We start from the raw sequence: 22716 nt of genomic DNA on the forward strand, positions 1-22716 counted from the left end.
AAATTGGAGGGATTTCAGATGCGAGCAACAAATGATTAAAGAGTTGTAGGAGCTGATTTGCGAGGGAAGACTGAGAGTGAAAAGGCTAAATATGGACGTGTGGTGATAAAGTAAATATATGCTAACTGTCCAAGAAGGTGTGGATGGTACGAGCTCTAACATGGAAAAGGAATAGTCCCAGAGCGCTGGAAGAAGAAACTGTATATTAAGAGTTCTGAGCTGAAAGGAAGCAAATATGAGGCAGTTGTAGAGCAATGAAGGTGTCCTGTTTGTTGGTTTTTGGGTTTGGTTTTTTTTTTTAGTGTGTAGAATGTTTGTAGGGGATAGGAAACTTCACTGTCTGAGGTGTTTTACTCATTCAGATGAAACAAGAAGGGACCACACCACGGGGGTGTGTGTGCCGTGTTGTTACACATCTGCCTCGGGTACTTGGCAGAAGCCCACTGCCTTAGTGTGAACATGAGCACAGGCCATTAGGGGTGTGAGATATTTTCTTTTCTTTTGTTCCCATGTTTGGAGGGTTCTTCTTTCCAGGCAAGATACCTCCCAAATTGTCCTCAACACAGAGGATGCAGTTTTGACCAAGTCGTATGTGGTTTGTCTTTAGTCTCCTCTCAGACAAAGGAATGAGGTGCAGTACGTCTGCCTGGTACGATTTTTTGTAGGCTACCAGAGAACAGGTGAGGTGATCTTACATCCCTTTCCCATCTGAAAACTGTGGTTAATCATAACCTGAGCGGTGGGTAGCTGAGAACAGCCCGGGAGCCAATGCTAGCCCATGGCATTCCTTTTATTGTATCACTAAATTCTCTTCAGAGGATCCTCTCCCATTCTTGCAAGGACTGGGTTTTGTTTGATAGTACGAAAGCTGGTGATGAAACTGGTTTTGACACTCAGCGTAAGTTTTATTACACTTACAAACCCGGAGTTGTTGTATGTGGTTAGTAAGCTTGTATTTTTACAAGGATAATTGTTTTATACCGCACGATTTCCAAACTATTAGAAGGATTTAACATATGCTGAAGACTCTACCAAGCTGTTTTGATAAGTAGTCTTATTTTTTGTTTAGCAAGGTCTTAAGGGTGATCTTTAGTCCCCCAGGGAAGAGATCATAAAAGTCTTAAAAGTGCTTTTGCAGAGTTCTATTTATTATTTTTAAGCATGAAGATTACTAGCATGAAGATAACAAGGCTGTTATAGTACAACATGTTCTTTGTTTTTGCAATTTATAGCTAACATATTAAGAGTTCTCAAAATGCCGGTTTTGTTTGTCAAGTATTTTGAGAGCAAATAGGTGTAATCCTATATTACATTCTTAAAATGCATTTTGCTGGAGGAAGAAGCAGTAGGAGAGATGTGGTCTGAGGATGGATGTCATGAATTATGTCACTAATCACACTTACCCAATACAAAGTAGTTATTAGTGTTTTACTAGATGTAATATCTATATTCTCTAGAAAGATTTGCAATTTACTTTTATATATGGGGGAACACTTCTTTACAAGAACTGGGACATTTCAATCTGTATCACAAAAGAAAATAATTTACAAAACCCGTTAGACGTCCAACAAAACAGGTTCTAGATTTTCAATCACAACATTTTCTCATATATTTTCTACTACAAAGATATCCAGAGTTTGCATATAATTCTTTGATTTGTAGTAAATGAAGTAGAAATGGTGGGAGAAGCAGTAAGAAATACTAAACTTGTGCTGTGTGTTTGGGGATGGGCTGGAATGCAGAACTGCCAGAGGAGAAGAAATGTTTGTCTTAAAGCATCAGTTATCAGATTGTGCTCTGTACTGTAGATAGTCTGATAATGCCCTGTTGAAGAAGCGCAGAGTCAGCCAGCCGCACTGCTGGTTCCAACTCTTTATTTTCAGGTAACTATAATGAAATCAGTGGGAATTAAATGAATATATAGCATTGTACTTTCTCAGAAATCCCACTAGGCATCTCCTTATATCTTTAGGTGCTTTAAATCCTTGAAAAATCTGCTCCGATGTTCTGTAAATCACATTGGATAAAGTTAGAAATCAATGCAAAACGGATTATGTTATTCTTTTTGTGTGAACACAACTGAACAGCTTCTTACAACTCATCTCCAGACTCTGGAAACGCTTGAAATTTTCTCTTGCTTGCACAGTTATGGCGGCAGTCTGAGTATCATGGTGTTTGGAAAAAATCAAAGTACGTTTCAGTGTTACTGTCAGATATTGTGGGGTGGTGCTTGATATATGAGAGAGTTCCCAATTTCCGGTTTCAGATGATTGGGCTGTAGTGCACCACAGAGTAATGTAAGAGCTGAGTATTTATTGCATCAATAAAAATGAAAATACAACTGCCGTGAGGCTTTTGTCCAATAATCTCTAGGCTTTTTACGTCAATTATATCAAATGCCCTAAGCTGCAGGAAAAAAGTTATTGTCTCAGATTTACATATGGAGGAAAAGAAGAAAGGAAAAGTGTCTGATGTAGCAGAGTTCATAGAGCAGATGGTCCTCTTTTCGAGCTTCAGATCATTTTCAGCCAGGTTCACAGATGTCAAACACTGGAAATACCTGTTAGCCTTCCCACTGAAACCTCTGCCAGTGTATCTTCTGCTTCATCAAAAAGAGGTCATTAATTAGATACAGCACTTGATGTCAAATAAATATGACCTGAAGGACAAGAGATAGTAATGGTTGCCAAAAAGGAAAAAACAATCTGGTATCAAGCAAATTATTAACATTTTAGAGGGAGGGGTAGATGTGATCAGGGTCCTGTAAGTCTGATAATTGGCAGTACTTCCAAAACATGGATCATGGAGTCCCAAATACATCATCTCAGCAAAGCCGAAACACGAATGTATTTTGCTTGACTGTAGCATGGTCATAGTAAAAAGAAGAAAATGTGCATCTCTCTTTAATATATTTAGATCACCTCATTCAGGTGATGTCACTGCTCTGCCGTGATGACCTCTTCAGCTGACTCTTCAGGTCCATTCATCTTCACTCTCTATTGCATTTCAGTTCCTCGTCATCATTAAAACCACAGTCCTAGGAAAAAAACCCAAAACCCTGTGTAGGAATAGCTGTCATTTGCATGGATCTAATTGCAGAACCATAGCCTGTGGATGTACATCTTTCTAGGTTTGTTTACGTGACACCCTTCGATATTGCTTTTTTACCTCCTCAGATTATGTGTTCTTGTCAGTTCTTCCTTCCTAATGGTGTATTTATCCTCTTCCACTCTTTTTCACCCCTCCATGCCCTTTTCCAAAGTCCCCTTTTTCTGTGTCCTCCACTCTTTCTTTTAAATCAGGATCGTTCCTTTCCACCACTGATGAACAGCTTTGCTCCATGAAGAAAACCTATAGACGAAAGACCTATTTAAGTGTAAGATAGAACCAAAAACTTCTAATGTGCAAAAAGAACAATGTCCACTGTGAGTGAAGCCTTATGGAATGCGTATTTCATCTTCTTGAAGGTGCCAGGCTGACAGCCACCATAAACCATACAGGTTTATGGTAATATCAGCCCTATGCCCCCTGTGACTTAGAATGTAGGAGAGAGTTTTCCAAATCACTTAGGTGATTTGAAGATATGATTCCCTTTGAAAGCTGATGGCACTTACATTCCTAAAGTAAGTTAATTACATTAATTAAGGCAAAGATTGAAAATGGAAGGTTAGGGAAAAAATAAAAGCTCATTCTTGCTTTGTGAATATTGTGTGTGTGTTTTGTTCCTTTGAAACCTTAAAAAATATTGGAAATGTCAAGTTTGGTTTTTCTCATAGTAGCTGGTGGACCTCTGGTAGACATTGGGTGTGTTTTTATAGTTTTAAGATTTTCACTTGAAGAAGCTCTGCTGTTGAATCTTAAACATAGATATTAATTTCCTAAAAGTTTATTAGGTAAAATAAATAAGAATAAATAGCAACCAGCACTAAGCTGTTAAGATTCATTTGTCTTCAGAGGTGTGAAGTGTTCTGTTTTCTGATTATCTCTTATGTCATACTGTTACCAGCTTCCTGGTCACTATGGAGACTATAAAATAGATAGGCCTACATGTGTTAATGTGGAAAGCAGAGCAAAAAATTTGCTTTCGTGTCTTCTTTACAGATTCTAAAAGAGCAAAGTATGGGCAAAATTCCAGCTTTGAAAAAAAGAACCTGTTAGATTGCTTTTAGGATCACAGGCTTCTCGAAATCAGACAATATCAGTGCTTGTTTTAGAGATACGAGAATTTTATTCCAGGTGTTTTTGGCTGCAAAGCCAGAAGCTTGACAGTTTGGGTTTTTTGGTGTTTTTGTTTGTGTGTGGTGTTTTTTTTTTTCTGCAGATGCAGCCTCCTTTCATACCATATGGTGGTAATTAACAGTTTCAGACTTAGTTCTGAGTTTTCTTCTCCTCCTTCGATTATTGGTTGGTTTGGGACAAAATTTTAATGTCACAGAAGCAGAGTTTTCTGTCTTAATTGCAGAGAGGAATAATGTACATCTCTAGATGAGGAGGGAGAAGATGCGATCTATTTTGAGCACTAAATGGTATTTTGGAAATCTCACCAAGTACGACCTGTTTCTTTTCATTAAGCCTTTCACTGTCCCTCTGTAGAACTGACATCGGCCTCGCCTGGGCCCTGGAAACGGTGAGAGGCAGTTTGAAAGATACAGTTGGAATGAAGAGTTTCTTTTAACAGCAAAATGTTTGCACTTTTTATGAGAGCAAGGGTAACATTGTGTAATCTTTCAAAAAAGATATTGCTCAGTGGGGATAAGTCCATTGTCCAGTGACATGACTTTTCCTGTCAATCACAAAGGTGACAAGGGGGCTAGATTAAGTAAAGCTTGCCCAAGATTAACAAAGGAAGATTATTGACCTCATCCTGAAAGGGCAGAAGCCTGTTTTATCATTAAACCTTGGAAGAGGTATTTCCTCCATAGGTGGAAAGCTGTTTGGCAATACAGAGGCAACTTTCTTGTAAATGAATAAGTATTCCCATGGATTCTAGCTTGGAACAGAAGACGTGAAACGTGGGCCGGTCCTTCTTTGTGTTGCTGTTGTTGGAGGGGGGAAAGAAGGGCCTAGGGTGTTTGATTCCGCAGGATCTGTGTAGGTCCTTGCCTGCCTTTCCGAAGTGGGAAAAGCAAGAAGCAGCAGCATCAGGTGTTGGTGAGTACAATCCCAGCTCTGAGTTGGATGGAATGTTGTGCCAGCACACATTAGCAGAGCGATTGGCATTGCAAACGAACAATAGAGCCCCATCCAGCAGCTGCTAACTGCATAAAACTGTTACCAGGATTAAGAGTGCCAGAGGCTGGAATGTAATCAAGGCTGAGCAGGTGAAATGGTTCCGGAGCTGAGGGGGACTGTTCTCCCATAAAAGTGTCTGGTTTTCCACTGTTTTGGTGGCCGAAGTATAGAATCTGTGTGTGGCTTGACAGACTTAATTTTAAAACGTCAGTAGTAGATATTTAGGTTCTTTAATACGGCGCTTCACAGTGTTGTTGCTTTTCTCTCAGCTGAAGAGAGTCATGTGGATTTGTCCTCTCAAAAAGGGAACCTGCAAAATCTCACTTGTTGGGAGGGAACTTCCTTTCCAGGGGACTCATTTTAAACCGTTGCTGACATATCTTTCTCGCCATTAAGGATTTCTCTGAGTGTTTCCAGGGGGATAGTTAAACTCTCATACATAATGCCAGAGGAGTGTCCTCGCTGGAAGTTTTTTAGCTTTATACAACCATTGACATGAGTAGGTTTTATGTGGAAGTATCCTATTATTTCTTTTCACGTGGTAAAAGTAAAAATCCCGAACCATTGAAAGTTCTTTTTCACTCTCCTCAGTGATGGCATAAGAAAGAGCAAAACAAAATAGACGTAAAGCAAAAGCCAGAAGATGACAGTGAAGCCTTTCAGGTTGTTGTTCTGAATGATGGCATGAAAAGATCACGGACAAGTAGGGAAGGCAGATTCTCGAGCTGGTGTGCTAGAGGATACGTGTAGCACTCTCCTCAAGGGCAGTAGCTGCCGTGTGCTCTCATCTGCTGCTACGAAAAGGAGAGGGTTCCTCTTAGATTGCGAATCACGCAATGATTGTGTGATTGCTACAGATCTTTTTGAATGCATAATGCACTGGTGTACTGTGATTTAGCCCACTAAGATGTGATTGCAGCTGTTCCCCTACTGTATATATGTTTTGATTAAGTGGAGTGTATCTTAAACCCCACAAGTGTATAAATAGCCCATGTATGTGATAGGCAAACACTGCATACATGCACACATAACAAGAGCGGTCTAAGCACGCGTTTTGTTTTGGGGCTGTTTACTTCAATGAATAGTTGAGTATATAATTTATCTTTAAAAATATCTGTGTAGAGCCCTTCCCCTTCCTTTTCTGTCCAGCTACGAAGTCATCTTAACTGTGGTACTACATAAACGCTTTTAGCCAACATTGCGGGATGTGGGCGTCTCTGTGTTATTAATGAATTTATCATTCCAAGACCTTTACAGTATAAGAAATTACTTCTATTGTGCCTATTTTACAGGTAAGAAATGCAGAAATAAAAGTGACTTTTTGGTGGTTACACAGAACGTTTAGAAGAATTCGGAATTGAGTATCCAGAGTCCTTTCATGATGCTTTACCTACAAACTACTCTCTTGCCCTTTCTCCCTCACAATTCCTTTTCCCCAGAAAGAGGGGCAGGGAAATTAAAGTAGTTTTGAAAATGCTTGTGGGTTCCATTTGAATGCTAAGCAATTTGTGAATCTGAAAATCGCCTTATATCACCTTGCATATCATTCAATCCTTGTGTTCTTGTGCATCTTCTAACAAACTTGCTTTATACTCTGAATATATTAGTGTATATAAAAACACTTGCATGTACCCAAAATATACATGGAAACAGCAATGATGATTTCTGAGGTTTAGGCAGCTCTTGCAAGTATTTTGTCTGTGACCAATGTGTGACATACAGAGAAAAACACGTGTCTCTGGGGCCTGCTTTGGAATGAAATCTAAATACTGATTCCTGGTAAATTCAGGAACAATGCTGTTCCTATACATAATTGACGGTATAGGTGGATTTAAGAACTGTGACTAAGGATAGTATTTGGCTTATCTGTCTTCAAGGTGTGAATAAGAAAGCAGCTTTCAAGATATTTCCTCTTTTGGTCTTGTCTGTAGGAAAAAAATGCCACTTGGTGATATTGAGTCTGAATGTTAGATAAAATCTGAACTGATGCAGAAGTTAATAATTTTGCTCGTCAAGATCAGTGTTAAAAACCAGTTTATTCAGGCCTGTATATGTGAAAAAAATTACATTCGTCTCTAACGTATTTTTTAAGTCCACTGTTAGCAACTAGTAATTTTCCAAGTGCAGAACAAAAATGGAGGGAGTTGCAAGAAAAAAAAAAAAGAAGCATTTCTGTTGACTGGGGTCGGAAAATTTTTTAGGGCTTGGTCAAAAGCTCATTGACGTCAGTAGAAAGTCTCTCATTAACATCACTGGGTTTGGCTTTTGGGGCATATGATGGCCCAGATTGTAATCTCAGTTAAATCCGATTCTGTTAGGGAATTTATTCACTAGTATAACACATTCAAGCTGCTCAAAACTGTTTGCATTAAAAGTTTTCTTAATCAAAGGTAATCTTTTTCCCAAAACGAAGTAGTCTGTGAAAACAAACACATTCTTTACTTCATAAATTCAGTGTTGCTTTATTCACAGGCTGTTCAGATAAATTTTAGCAATTTATGTTCTAATTATTAAAAGACACATTTTTTTCCCAAAATATTGGCATTCATTAAACCAGAGGCACCAGAAATTACTCAGGAAAAAAAACCCAAAACTTGAAACACTGATCACTAAAGCCAGTATATGAGTTGCTTTCATACCCTCTAAAATTAAAACAATTTAAAAATTATTAAGACTTTTTCAACCAAGTCTGTAACTCAGATCACAAGATGGTCCAGTGAAATTTTTAGACATAATATTCATTAAACAACTGGAATATAAGTAGGTAAGGAAATAGGATAATGAAAAAAACCCAACCCAAACTCTGAAGAACCTGATCAAAATAAAAATTGTTCATGTTTGCAGCATTATATTATGCACGCTGCAGCAAGCTTTTTTTTGGAGACACTGACCTAAGTTTTGCAAGGTATAGCTGGCACATGTTAGCAGAGAAGAAAAGGGTTTCAGAGATGTGTACATAAGGGTAGAGTATAGAAGAGGCATAAAAGGGGAAAGGAATATATGCAAAGAATACTGTTTTATGTTGGAGGAGGTGTGGAGGAGAAGGCGCTCACATCAGGGAAGGCAAGTTTGAAGATGTGGAAACAGTTTTGGTTTCCATTAAAATTAATGAGTAGAGCCCAATGGACTCACGTGAGGTGGATTATGTGTCTGTTCCGGGAGGTAACAGAGTTTTGTCACTGTGCTGCCGGTGAAAGCCATTAGGACCACCTTTGTGAAAAACCTTGTCTCTACAAGAATAAAGGTATGAGATGGAAGAGGAGAATAGAAAGATAATTAGAAAACAGAAGCTTCATCCCTCGTGGATGGGAGAACTGCTTGAACTGTGAGCTAAAATAAGTCACATGGCAAAGGCATTTTATATTTGGTTACTATTTAATTTCTTACAACTAGCCATCAAGGCATTAAGTACTTTGTAAAGTCAGGAAATTAATGGCCCTTATAAAAATTGAAGATTTTTTTCAAAAGAAACCTGTAAAAGAACAAACAATTAAAGGTAATCAATACCATTGTTATTAGGAAACCTACGAGTCCCACACTACTTCTCAATTAGGGAAAAACTGCACTTTATGTTTCTGTCTTGCAAGCTGATCTTTGTTCACTTCAGCCTGTAATCTTGGTTTATGCTTTATGGATAGGCTTTGTTCTGGGTGTTTTTGAAGCACTGCATGCCTTTTTAAAGGCTTCAACAGAAGAACAAACAGCAATGAACTCAAAGAACAAAGGATCGTTCTTTCTTTCCATCTTCATGTTTTTCTTCTTTAAGAAAAGAAAGAAATGTTTCATCTTGTTTTTCTCCCCTTTCAGGAAGTTGATGGCAATAAAGTGATGTCTTCATTTGCCCCGCACAACTCATCTACCTCACCCTTGAAGGCAGAAGAAGGTGGGCGTCAGAGTGGAGAATCATTGTCCAGCACGGCCCTGGGAACCCCGGAAAGGCGCAAAGGGAGCCTAGCAGATGTTGTAGACACCCTTAAGCAAAGGAAAATGGAAGAGCTCATCAAAAATGAGCCAGAAGGTAAGGCCTGGGAAACTGGCCAAAATTTTCTGTTTTCTTTTCTTTTCTCCAGATTCTTTGGATACGTGTACTTTTTAATCTTCGCATTTTCTGCTCCATTTGCTTTTTTTTGCTAGCAAAATCTAAGTAAAGAACTCATAGTTCTTGTCTACTTTAGAGATAAATTTCAGCAGTATCCCATTATAGCTAAATTTTTAGCTTTTCCCAAATGAGAGCCTTTGTCTGTCATAATGCTCTTTCTGTCACAGTTGCAATAGACACGGCAGCCTCCTCAACATGGGTACAACGAACACTAATTTTAATAGCCTGAGGGTCATTTACATCGCTCCTCCCCCATTTTTAGAGCAAAAAGTATTATCAGCCATGTCAGTTTTTTGGGTGAAATTATCCGGTAGGCACGTCATTATTTGAATGGTAAGAGGTTAAATTTGGAATTCATTAAAGCAGTTGTCCGGAGCATGTCCTGTCACGTCATCCTCTATTTGTAGTGTAGGTAGCTACACAGACACAGTACAGGCTTTCTCTACGTGAGATGTCTGGCCAGCAAGTTTCAGCCTTGGCATGTATCATCTCAGGAGAATGAATTTCTTTTTGAGACTGGATGTCCAGTTGGTGACGGTGCCACTTGTATTCTGTGGGCTGAGACTAAGACTGAACGTCTCACCCCTGAGAGGCCACAGAACAGGTTTCCTTTAAGAAAGATTTTCAGTTCCTGCTTATTTGGGGCAGAGTCAAACCCAGATTGGAAGATTAAAGTTCTCAGGATGTTCTTCCTAAGTATCCAGCATGCGTATTTACAGCTAGATTTCCGGGGGACTGTGAAGCAGTCGGTGTTGCGTGAACGTACTGGGCCTTATTCCCTCACGCACAGTAGTGAGACCGCAGTTGTAGAAATCTGCTTCCTATGATTAAAACCATGGCGCTCAGACCCCGCATTGGTGTTGAAGTATGAATTGACAGCACCAACAAGAATGTTTTAGAAGACAACCTGCATACTGGAATGAAAATACGGATGCAAACACAGCCACACTGTCACATACATGAGCATGACAGGACTGTAAATTAGTCCTCTTGACTGGAGCATGGAGTAGGGGTCTGCTGGGTAACTAAGTCTTTGTCTAAGCTTTTTTTTTTTTTTTTTTAATATTACAAATAATCGTAGCGTTTTATTTTGCATTTACGTTGAGTTAATGGTCAGTGCCATGACCTACCTTGTGCCTTTGAATGGAAAAGATCTTTCCTGTGTATGGGGTGGAGGGGATGGGGAGGAGGGAGACCAGACTTTTATGTAAGAGAGAGGAAAGAACAGGGCGTTCTGGCAATGTATAAATACCCTGTTGAGTATGAGGTTGTACAAACTGCCCGGCCTCCATTAAGGAAAGGCCGCAGATAGACATGAGAATGGTTACAGAGCCTGTGCATTATCTCAGCTCTACTAAAATGAAAATATACAGTACAAACAAAAGATGTACAGCCTTGTGAAGAGATTGGGAGAGAGAGAAGGGAGGGAGCAACTGAATGTTGGGCTTTGCAAATGCGCGCAACAGAAAATCTTTTCTTCCCTCCAGCCATTGTTCTATTGTCTTTCAAAGGCCATTAGAATGAACAGCAGGTTGTGATGAAAATTTCATTAAGCCCTAGTTAAATCATTATGAGGGTGCCATATTCATGTCTGCTTACTCCCCATCCAGGAAAAAATGAATAGGAAAGGGTTGGGTTTTTTTTCCCTTTCTCCTTAAAAGCGAGCTAACAAAAGTTCAGAAGTTAGAAGAGAATGGGAAATGGACATGAAACAAAAGGAGGCCAGAGAGGTGAGCTGGCTAGGAAGAAAATTAGACTTGCATAAGAGCATTGAAAGGTGGTTAGGAACAAATGCATCATTTTGACAAGACTCCCTCCCCCTTCTCTTCAGCCAACAGGATTGTTTTTAGAGTGGCTAATTAAAAATATATATATTTCTGGGTGCAGATGGCAACACTGTTCCTAGAGATCCTCCACAAATACGAGTCTGTCTCCCTAAAAGAAGTACATACTACTGCTAGTACAACGTCTTCTCTGAACTGCAGCTGAAAATCTACTTATTGTCATGTCTTCTTCATGCAGTGCTGAAGTAAAATTGTCAGTCATCACTGGTTGCTAGTTAGGTAATTAGCATATTAATGAATTTCCTTGTGAATTAGATAAGTTACAAGTGGGAATCTGTGGTAGTGCATGTAGGTAACGAAAACACTGTGTATTTCAGTAATACTTTGTAGTCTTGCTTGTTTGTGGAGCTTTGTAGGAGAAGACCAAGGATCTTGCTTGAGCATTGCTGCGTTATGTCAACAACAATAATATAATGGTTTATTCCTCTTTGGGAAGAAAGGGAAACATTTGCACCAGTAGCTGTGCTTTAATTAAACCAATTTCCTGTGAATCTTTCAAAGACCAAATATGAGCCAGTTTCCCATTTCTCTATGTCCTCAAAAGTTTATATATTATTTAACTTGTACAATGGGCTGTTTGCTCTGTTTTTACTGTTTGAAATTGTCTTCTGAATTACTGCGGGAAATGTGCTTTTGAAGCATTCTTTCAAATGGCCTGCTCTTCAACACCGGGAAAAAGAGATGGGTAGACAACTTCAGGTCTCGATCCAAACTGTCTGTCAGTCAGGGAAAAGACTTCTCTTTTGTTAAACGACTTTGAGGACAAGTGAGATATTGCAAAATCTTGGTAACAGGTCAGACCGCTTTTAAGAAACCTTATTGATATAAGGTAAATGGCATTCTTAGTAAGGTTTGTTAGAGAGTAGGAGTTAATACTTAGTAAATTTTGTCAGTACAGGACAAGGGTTTTTACAGTGTTAGAAAACATACTGCTCAGAGTGCACGAATGTACACACGTGTGTGCACATATGTAAGCACATACACATGAGCTGAGAAGGGAAGCATCACTGTTGATATAAACGGTTTCCATGTTGACTTGTTGCATATGTGTCCTTGGATAATGTCCCCTGGAGAAAGCCGTGCTACCTACTCATTCCTAGGAACTTTGCAAAAGCTTGTCACTCCCTTTTCCTCCTTTGCATATGTGTATGGTTTGGTTTTTTTGTAGGGGTTTGTAGGTAGCTCTGAGGCCCTATGCTCCCCCACTGCCCCAAACTTGCCGTTTTCTTCTTGTTGTATGAAAGTATGTGATTGACAATGAGTCACGCTGACACAGTGGCATGAAGTGTTTCAGTGAATCTAAAACTTGTGGAATTTTACTCATTGCTAATACAGCGCTCATTTTTCTTCTCTTAAATTCTGCAGAAAATCCTTATATGCAGTTTTAGTATTAGGCCCCCAAAGGCATAAACCTATTACTGGAGTCACACAATGTTATTTTACATGAAACATTCTGTCCTTTCTAACTTGAACTTCAGAAGAGGAGTCAGTCCCCTTTTATTCCTGGTATACAATAATGAAGATAATGGAGTGGGTTTGGAAAAGCCTTATATACTGTGACAGACCTCAAGCCCTTGCCCTGAGGGTCGTCTGCCGACCATGGGATTCCTTTTGCAGCTAAAATCATTAGGCGAATGAGATACAGGCATGTTTTTCTTCTGTTTTCTTAAGGCATCAGAGGATGGCCGAGACTCTCCGTCTGTCTGTTCTCTTCATTTGTAGAAATGAAATGGAAATCTCTTTGAAGTCACTGAGCTTGACACAAGTTCATGAAAGCAAAGACCAAAGCATCCACTTAGCTTTGTCTTGCACTATTAATGGGATTGGATTGCTGTATTTTAATTTATGGCCTGTGCTTGTGGAAAATTAAATCTCTGAAATCTGTGTAGTCTTTTCTCTAAACGTATGGCTTGGCTTCTGGGAAAAAATTAGTAAAACAAGTAAATTCTCTCCTACTTTTAGAATAAGCCAGGGCACTCACCGGCTCTTTACATCTTCCAACTTTTAATTAAGTATCAGTCTTTTTCCGTGTTGGCCATATATGTTTTTAACAGGTTATCTGAGTAGTTAAAACTTACACACTGTGTCTTCTGAGGCCAGATCTATAGTATTGTACAGAATTTATAGGAATTGTGGATAAAAGGGAGCATCAGAGACGGCGCATGTGGGCCTCATTCATTTGCATGGCTCATTCTTCTATAGGAAGGCCCTCAGAAACTCAATTCGCTTTGGCCACTTAAATGAATACTTTGAATTTTATATGAAGGAATGTACACAGATATAGATCTATGTGAAGTGCATCTTTTAGATACATATGCTTAGACATAAATATATGTAAACATGCACACAAGAATAGTGTTTAATATTGTTCCTGCTCCAAAATTTCCATCTATTAGTCCTTAGGTCTTCTGAGCAGGAACAATTAATCTCAGGTGTTTAGTAAGCAGGTAATTCATGTGTTTACAGGGCTTTAACAGGCAATGTGAATGCCAGAGCCTCGTGTATGCTGCAATACTATAAGTAATTACTTCGTCAGAAAGAAAGGGATGAGAAAGGCCTCTCGGGCACGATTTTTGTCTTCTGAACATCCCCCAAAGGCTATTTGTGTTTGATGTTTAAGTTTACATTATAAATCACAACACCTGTTCTTGTGGTAATTTAAATGGCTGTTGTTTAGGCAGTTCTGTAGTCTATAAAAGTGAACCATATTGTATTCAGGCGCTCTAGTTGAAATAAGATCCCAGAATATCTCCTGATATTATCAAACTTTTAATCAACATATCTTGTAAAGAAATCAAGAGGTTTCCCTCTTCTTAAGCCATACATTCCAAAGCAGACCACTAATGGGCACAAGAAGGAAGGCCTTTGAAATGCAGACTCTTGTTTTTAAATCACATCTGATGAGATGGGAAGAAATCAAGTGAACAGATTCGGGAAAAGCCTAAGGATACTCTAATTGGTTGAGGTTTGAATTTCTTTTATTTGGTTCTTTACTGTCCCTTTGACAAAGTACATGTTGAAGAGGCTTTGTAAGGCTGTTCTGCTGAAGGACAAACAAGGATACTTTGCAGCTGAGTACTTTTAAGTTCTGTTCATACACTCCTGCTGCTGTGGAAGGATGCCTCAAGTGTGTCGTGACTCCATGTTCATCGAGGCAGTCTGTCACCAGAAAATATGTCTTTTCGTGCAGAGCAAGCCAACATCAAACTTCCGTGCGCTTCTTTCAAAGACCCTGCCATATGGAATCGTGCGTTCGTATACTGCTGATAAACATAAGAAATAATTTTTTAAAAATATGTAGAAGATGAAGTTTATTAAGTAGGCCTGTGTGAAGAGAAGGCACTGTTAAATGCTGCCGTGGCTTAAACCTTTCCTAACAAGTGCTTTAACTCTAGAACAGAGGTAGCCTTGTTTGAAGCCCTGCCAGCTCTTACTTGCTCAAAGTGAAGTTTATTCATTGGTCACCTTCAGTTTTTAAGTGTTTTCATTCCTAATAGTTGAGCCCGATAGTCATGGTTTATTTCAATTGGATGTTTTCAAAATTTGCTTAGATTCCTTTCCAAGTGTCTCTTGCTTACATCCTCAAAGGTTGGTAGCTGTTGGATTTTTCTTTTCTCTTTTGATAAAGACATCTGAGGTGCTGATACAGCATCTTAAATATAGAAGAAAGCTGTATGGTCAAGGGAGATTCAGGAAACTTGTGCTTTTGGAGAGAAGATGCAGTCCTTCTCCCCCTCCCTGTTTTAGAATGAAAGTGTTCTCTGATGGATCTCCATAATTAAAATTTCCTTCCAAGGTGCACTCGCTCCATAATATTGGAAGAGCAGCACCAAAACAAAATGCTTGATCTCTCATTTCCCATCTTTTTACGATGCAGCATGTAAGTGGTTCACCAAAACCAAAATAATTATTTGGTCTGCTGTCTGCCCCTGATTCCCTGGGTAACCAGGCTCTTCAGTAGCCGTGAATGATTTCAGTAGGGGTTTGCAAAACTTGCTGCCACTCTCACCCCTGGAACATTTTGATGTGCCTGTTGCCCCGGCGTGTTCCAGCTAGAGAAGTTTGCAATCTGCATTCATTTTTTGCTCTTTTTCTTTTTTCCTTTTCCTTTTCCTTTTCTTTTTTTTTTTAAATTTTGTTTTTTCCCTCTCTCTCTCTTTTTTTTTTTTTAATTAATTTCCCCTCCCCCAGAAAAGCCATTAGCTTTCTGAGCTTTGTTCCAGTCCTTGGATCACTACTAGAGAAACCTCTGACCCAGACTGGTAATATACAGATATCCATGAGGGAGTGTGCCAGCTCTTTCTGTATGCTTATGTGCCACAGCTTTTGGGGATGTCATTTATTCGAGAGTGAAGAGCGAGCCACCTGTTCCTCAGGCCTCTTGTCCCTCATATTAAAGGTTCAAGCCCTTGCTGAATAGTAACATCTTAATCTGGGTAACATACACAACATTTAGCTGAAACCTATTTGTCGAGCTAGCAGGGTTTGTGGGATTTTTTCTTCCCCTCTCTCTTACCCCCGAGGCGCTTGTCATGACCGTGCGTATTAAAATTAATCAGACCTCCCAGGCTTGTGCGACTGTGTGGTTTAACATGAAGAAGTGGATATCAAGCATTTGCCCTAATTAAATAGGCCTGCTTGGTTTTGTTCTAGTGGATACTTGGTCTTTTTTTTAATAAGAGCTGCTTATGGAGGAGGCACGGCCAGCTCTAGAGTTAGTGGAGAGCTCACTTCAAAGTTTTCCCCACCACCTGCGCCCAGGACGCCGAGACCTGAAGGGCTCCCCGCGTTCTTTCTTAACAGCACAATTTGCGGGAAGTAAGTGGAGGGGGAGGGGGAAAACACGGCCAAATGAGTGAGAGAGGATCGGGGAAGGAGAGGCGAGGAGCTGGGACGAGCATGTGGATTGGCTTTTTGAAAGTTGATTAAGATGACCTATCATCCTGCCTGATTAGCTTTGGCTCTCGGTCTGTGCCATGAGCTATTCACAGAGCTGTCTTGTGTCTTCTGTTTACCAGAAGCAAGGGAAAGCCTCTAGTACGGCAAGGAGCAACATTTGCAGCAACTCCCACTTGCTTGTTCAGCTAATGAAGGAGCCTTGTAAAACCACTCTTAAGTTTGAGGCCGTTGCTTACTTTTATGAGTTACGCGTCTGTGTAACGTCGATACTTTTAAGGTGGTTTGAACGTCGCCAGTTTTACGCAACTGTACGCGTCTCCTGTGTTGTAAGTGAGCTGCACTGGGAAGAAAGAACTCCTTTCGTCATCTTTTCTTCTCATGCAGGTTAAATGTGTTGTGGTTTCTGCATGGCCTCGGGAGAAAACACGCTGTATGGGTGTGACTTCCATACTGCAATGTATAAATTCAAAAAGCGCTCAGAACTGAGTAAAGGGGAGTTGGGGGACACACACCCTAAAACTTGTTGAATAATAATTAAGGACTGATACCATTTAGCAATGCAACAAGACAATTTTAGCCAAAAATAGTAGAAAATTTGGAACGGTCAACATTTTTAGGCAAAATGTTTCATTGGAAATGATATTTTTTGTTTTTAGATATTTAAGATGATTAATCTGAAAGAGAAATGAAAACATTTCAATTAGGATTAAATAAAACATTTTGGGTCAGGTGGAAACAGCTTTTCCCCTGACTTGGTTTGGCAGCTGAAATGAAAAAATTCAAACTAGTCAAATGAAAATGAGTTTCAAAACCTGGAGAGGTTTTATATCTAATGACCAGAGGAGGACAAACGAGCAGTTGTTATAAAGACACTTAAATGTATCTGAATGTTACGGGCTGTGGATTTGAGGACAAAGTGTAATATTTTAGTCAGAAAAGCTTTCAAAATTTGATTTCCTCCAAATGTGCAAATTTCTCTGTCTTCCAAAGCCTCAGTCAGAAAAGTTTCACAGCACCTAGGGCATTTTATTTTGAAACAGATTTTGGAAGTTTATCATACTTCAATATGTTAGACATACTTGGCATGTCTTTGCAGCGGAAACCTATGAGTCTGTTCTAGAGGGCCTAGAAATCTGTAGTCGTTACACCCCCAGAATTTGGTTTTGCTTTCTATTAAAATTCTTGCAATCCCGTATGCAGGCAAAAAGCAGAGCTTTATTTATCTGTTTCCGTAACAGTTTGAGTCGCTGAAGTAAAGCCCAGCAGGTAGGATGATACTCCATTGATTTAAAAATTTATTGCCTGTCCGTGCACTCACTCATTGCCATCTTTCTGTCTCTCTCAAAGTAGTATTATTATTCCTATTCTATTTTTCATTTCAAACCTTGGCACAACCCAAATGTAACCATATTGACACTGCCAAGCATCTGTCTGGTGCTTGACAGCATCATAGAAACCCTTCCACTGTTTCCTCTGGGTTGCTATTGGTTATTGAACAACACAATGCGAACGGTGCGGTGTGGGTGTATATGAAACGGAAAGAAAGGTTGAGGTGGGGGGAAGGAGCCCTGTGCAAGTAAATACGTCTTTCATCATATCTTTTGTTTGGTCTGGTTGCTGCGCGCTATTCAGTAGTCAGTAGAAGTTGTTTGACGGGTCTGCAAAAGGGTAAGAAACCTTTTCTTCAACTTTTATTCTCCTGTGTTTGTCTTAGCCCAGAAAGTTTTGTGCTTTTGTTTTTCTTGCCTGGCTTTGTTGTCACCTGTCTGTTGTTGAAGGGTTTTGTCGTTGCTGTTGAGCTGATGTGACTTGAGCTGATACTTAGGAAATGCAACTTACTGAGTAGTGATCTTGTCCAGGTGAAGTGGATGTTTGGAGAGCTTATGAAAAGTTTATTGTGGTGGTCTTTGGGGCAATAGAGTTCTTTCAAGCTTGTGCCTTATTAATTAATTAATTTATTTACCAGGGTATGAAAGTGCAAAGTGAATGAAGAGAAAAATCAGTCTGTGCTTTCTGCTGAAGAATGCCCTGTTAGCACTTGTGTGACTCGGTATGGCTTTCCGAGATGTTTAGCCTTGATTTAATTCGTATTTAAGATCTCTCCTCCCAGCACATTAATATAATGTCAACGTAGAATGCATTGCATGGTGTAATTACTGAAGAGAGCGGTAGTTGGGAAAACAGACGGTAATTGAACACATGGCTGTTTATTACAACAGGACAGTGCTCCTACGCTGGTATTTAGGGCATTAATAGGGAAGAATTGATTTGTTGTTTTAAGATGAATTCAATCACTGTTGCTTAGGCCTTTGTTTGTTCAGGCCGAGTTACGCTTTGTTTGTGTTATGTGCCCAAGAGGTTTACACACCACAGCGTGGCATTAGTCATGCAGAGGGCTTGGGAGCAGAGAGCCATTTAAATGAACAAAGGACATTTTTCTTTTGGGCTCTGTTTATCTTCCTCTCTACTTTTCTTACCCTCTAATCTATCTCCATCTCTCTCTCCCTCTTTCTCCCCCCTCCTTTCCGCCCCAAACATTTTTGATCAATGCAGAGGTCCTCCCGCTTTCTTCCTTCCCCCTCCTCTTTATCCACCTCCTGAAGACAAACGGGGCTCTGATTGACAGGTGGCAACGCGGGGTTGTGGCACCGTATAAAGAGGAGCGGTTGCTCCCAACTTTTTGCAAGGATGAATTGGCGTTGGTGGCTGGGGGGGTGGGAGGAATGTTCGACTTGGAGGAGAATTCTTCGTTTCAAAGCGAACAGAGAGGGCGTGAGACGTACCACTGCGTGTCTCAGCTCCGGTGTTTTTGAGGGAGGGAATGCGCGCGCCTTTTGTGGCTTCACTCTGGCTGGGCCCTGTGCAGGCCGCATCCTGGGATTTAATGAGTCTTCTGCCCTCCTCCGTTTTACTGATGTAAGTCGGAGGGAGGAAGAGAGAACCATATGACCAGAGTTGAATTCCTGTTTTCCCCGTTGTGAGCAATGTGGTTTACATTTTAGGCTCATTGTGCTTGGGAAGAATCTCGTCTCGATTTATTTCTGAGTGTGGGAGAGTTAATAGACACTTCAGAACGATGTGGGCCAAATCCTGCTCTCAGATGTAAGTTCACAACTCCCGCTGAATACGCAAGAGCTTTAAGAAGGCAACATTTGACTCAGTACAGGGTTTGTAAACAATCCAATGTGAATTGCTTTTTAACCCTATACAGGCAGGGATTAGACCTGTTCCTAGAAAGAGCATTATTAAGAGAGCTGGAAGGTAACAACAAAAAGACTGTGCAGTCATTAATTGCTAGAAACTTATATTTCCTGGGTGGTGAGTTACTTGTGTCTAAGTAATACAGTGCATGATGAATTAGCGCCCAGACTTGCCTTTTTCAGGTGTAGAAAGTACTCACTTACATACAGCACAAGGAAGGGGAGCCACCAATGTTTGACATGGGGAGCCAGATTCTTCCTATCAGGGAGAAGTAGCAGTTTAGCACACATGGTCGTACACTGCAAGATGCTGGGAAAGGTATGAACCTCTCTTGTTCATCTGAGCATTTTATCCATAATTAATTAAATTACTGAATCTTCAAGTAAGTAGTAGAAGCACAGGAGACAACAGCTAGAAGAGGGTATGAAGTCCAGCAGTGTTTCTATCCATGCCTGCAGTCATAGGCATTTGCTTGTGTACGGACATGCTACTTGGCCATGACTTACAAATCTTTTCTAAATATATAGCAAGTGTAGTTGCAGAGATCCAGCCCATATGCCCAAGGGGACATTTCCTTCCCAACTCAAAAGAACCTGTCATGCTCTAACCCCAGCCAGCAACTGAGCACCACACAGCTGCCTGCTCACTCCCCTCCAGTGGGATGTGGGAGAGAATCAGAAGAGTAAAAGAAAACACGTGGGTTGAGATAAAAGACAGCTTAATAGGTAAAGCAAAAGCTGCGCATGCAGGCAAAGCAAAACAAGGAATTCATTCGCTGCTTCCCATTGGCAGCCATCTCCAGGAAAGCAGGGCTTCAACACTTACAACAGTTACTTGGGAAGACAAGCACCATCACTCTGAACATACTCCCCCATCCTCCTTATTCCCCCAGCTTTATACGCTGAGCATGATATCATATGGCATGGGATATCCCTTTGGTCAGTTGGGGTCAGCTGTCCTGGCTGTTCCCCCTCCCAGCTTCTTGTGCACCCCTGACCTATCCCTGGTGGGGGGGGGTGAGGAGCAGAAAAGGCCTTGACTCTGTGTTAGCACTGCTCAGCAATAACAAAATCATCCCTGGGTTATCAGCACTGTTTTCAGCACAGATCCAAAACACAGCCCTGTACCAGCTACTGTGAAGAAAATTAACTCTATCCCAGCCAAAACCAGCCCAACCCCCAAACAGTTACTGTATTGTGCGGCTAATATGCTGGAATGGTCATGGGTAAAGATTTGTACAGCCTTGTAGTTACAACTGGTATCCAAGTACTTTATCAGAAAGGAAAGTGTCTCTCCCAGCTTGGAAGTGGTTATCCAAGTGTCCTGTTTTTCCAGTACAGTTTGGAATGTTGCATTAGTTTTGTGCTGTAGATTAGCCCACACAATCTCAAGGTAAATAGTCTAGAGACGAAGATCACATGGAAGAAGAAAGCCTCTCTGTTTTTCAGTTTTGTATGCATCCTTGATCTTTTTTTGCTAAGCCTTTTTTTTTCTTTTCTGTTTTGCCCACAACACATATCCAATTCCAATAACTGAGCGTCTTATCTCCCACAGAGTCAGGCACCAGTAGAGGAAAAAAAAAAAAAGGGCAAAAAAAGTCAGCAACTAACCAGAAAAATGGTTTCAACTGTAGTCATTACTGTGTATTCACTCAGTTCCGTAAGATCACTCTCTTGTTGCAAAGTGTGAAGCGCGTTAATGTATTTTTGCTGGGATGTCTATATACTGGACTTAAATAAAGCAGTGTATTTCCAAATAGTCCCCTTTCCTTGTATGTGAAATTAATATATGAAGATGAATCTAGAGGACAGCAGGCTTTCGCTAATGATTTTCAGCTGCAATGATTCTGGATTCCACACTGAGCTCATGTACAGCCTTAATCAGCAATGCTGTTTAACTAAATATGGAGACATTTCACTGAAGATTATTTTATTTTAAGTCTTTTTTATGCATTTCCTCTTGCTGTGTCATCTAATTGATTCACAGCTCCTGTGAAGCTTTGGGGTATGGGACGCATATCCAGGCCAAATTCATTCCTCCTTTGCAAGTTTGGCCAAGTCAGTCCTATCTGAGAAATTAAGAAGTTGTCATTGGGAATCATTCTGTAACTAAGCATAAAATTATCAGATGAATAATACACATGACGTAGGGGTTTAGGCTATAACCTTTCTGCTGAAAAAAAAGTGCAGGCCTTTGGTTTGTTATTACATTACCATTTTTACCAGTATTTATTGCTAGTCAGGTTGCTGAATGAGGGAATGCAGTGGATGTTACACACTATGCCCAAAGCAGTGTTTTAAAGTAACGGGGCCCACAGAAGACAAAAAGACAACATAATTACAGGTGCTTTCTTGCATTGCCAGACTGCAAAGTTTTCCCAATTTTTCTGACATAAACTCTTTTTGTTATTTGTTGGTTTTGGCCTGGCCTTAAATATGGAGCCAACTGCCATTAAAGCGCTAGATAGCGAGAGAGTTCAGCTGCCAGTCCCATCTCATCCTTGGTTTCCCACATGTCATTGCTAACAGTTGTTCAGCTTATATCGTACATTTTAAATGTTCACCCAAAATCAGACTAAATCTACCAACCACCACACTCCTCTAGGTATTTTCAGGAGCAAACGAGATGCAGTGTAGGGCTGTTTTTTAACTCATCTGCTTCAGCTCTTTTAGTAGACAGGTCCCTGTAGACATAAAGACAGGTGCGAAATCATCAAGAGGAGAAGAATGCAGATGCCTTCTACATTTGCATAAACAGGCACCATTGTGGGAAAACGATACAGGGAGCCAGTTTTCAGTATAACTCTTTAAGGGAAGTTAAAAGATGTGCTGTAGTATTCGTCAGACCTCCTCTTCTTCCTTAGGATGCATCTCTGCAATCTGATTAATCTTGGGGTAGTGTGGATTTGTTTGTTTGGTCGATTTGTTTCTTTTGCAAAATCTTGTGCCTACTGGAAGAGGGCATTGGGATGGTTTAGGCTTTCCTCCCAGGCTGAGTGCATTCCATAAAGCTGTCAGTTCTTTAGCTTAACACTGGGTCTTAGTGTATTAATTCAAGGCTTTCAGTGATCTAGGACACAACATGTGCCAGGAGTGAGAACTAAAATTAGAGGCAGACTTTTGGCTGTGAGAGCTGCTAGAGGCTACTTGGGGTGAAAGAGGAGGCAAGAGGCCTGACGTCAGTCCCAACCCAAGGACTGCGAGGTGTCCAAAGCATCCCCTCAGACACAGGGCTTTTTGCAACACACACTGCGGTGAGTGACCCTTCCCTTCTTGTCTCATCCCACTCCCTGGTACAGCACTCGGTGGTTCATTTCACACACCAACTCCTCGACGAAAGCTCCTGTAGTTTACTTGTTTACTTGTCAGCAAAGTCCAGTTCGTGATACACTGGGAGTGTGATTTCCCCCCCCCCCCCCCCTTTTTTAGAGAAATAAAACTT

The 22716-nt window shown here is 40.4% G+C and overlaps 1 protein-coding gene across 1 annotated transcript in view; it reads left to right on the forward strand.

Annotated features, from left to right (window-relative positions):
- Positions 1 to 22716, forward strand: part of LOC104513060 (transcription factor SOX-5-like) — an 85806-nt gene that overhangs the window by 25773 nt on the left and 37317 nt on the right. The window contains exon 2 of the mRNA XM_010156290.1: positions 9040 to 9250. Within this exon, the coding sequence (XP_010154592.1) occupies positions 9040 to 9250 (211 nt within the window). The remainder of the gene's footprint in view (positions 1 to 9039; positions 9251 to 22716) is intronic.

Source organism: Eurypyga helias, unplaced genomic scaffold (assembly GCF_000690775.1).
Source record: "Eurypyga helias isolate BGI_N326 unplaced genomic scaffold, ASM69077v1 scaffold4950, whole genome shotgun sequence".
Taxonomy (NCBI): domain Eukaryota; kingdom Metazoa; phylum Chordata; class Aves; order Eurypygiformes; family Eurypygidae; genus Eurypyga; species Eurypyga helias.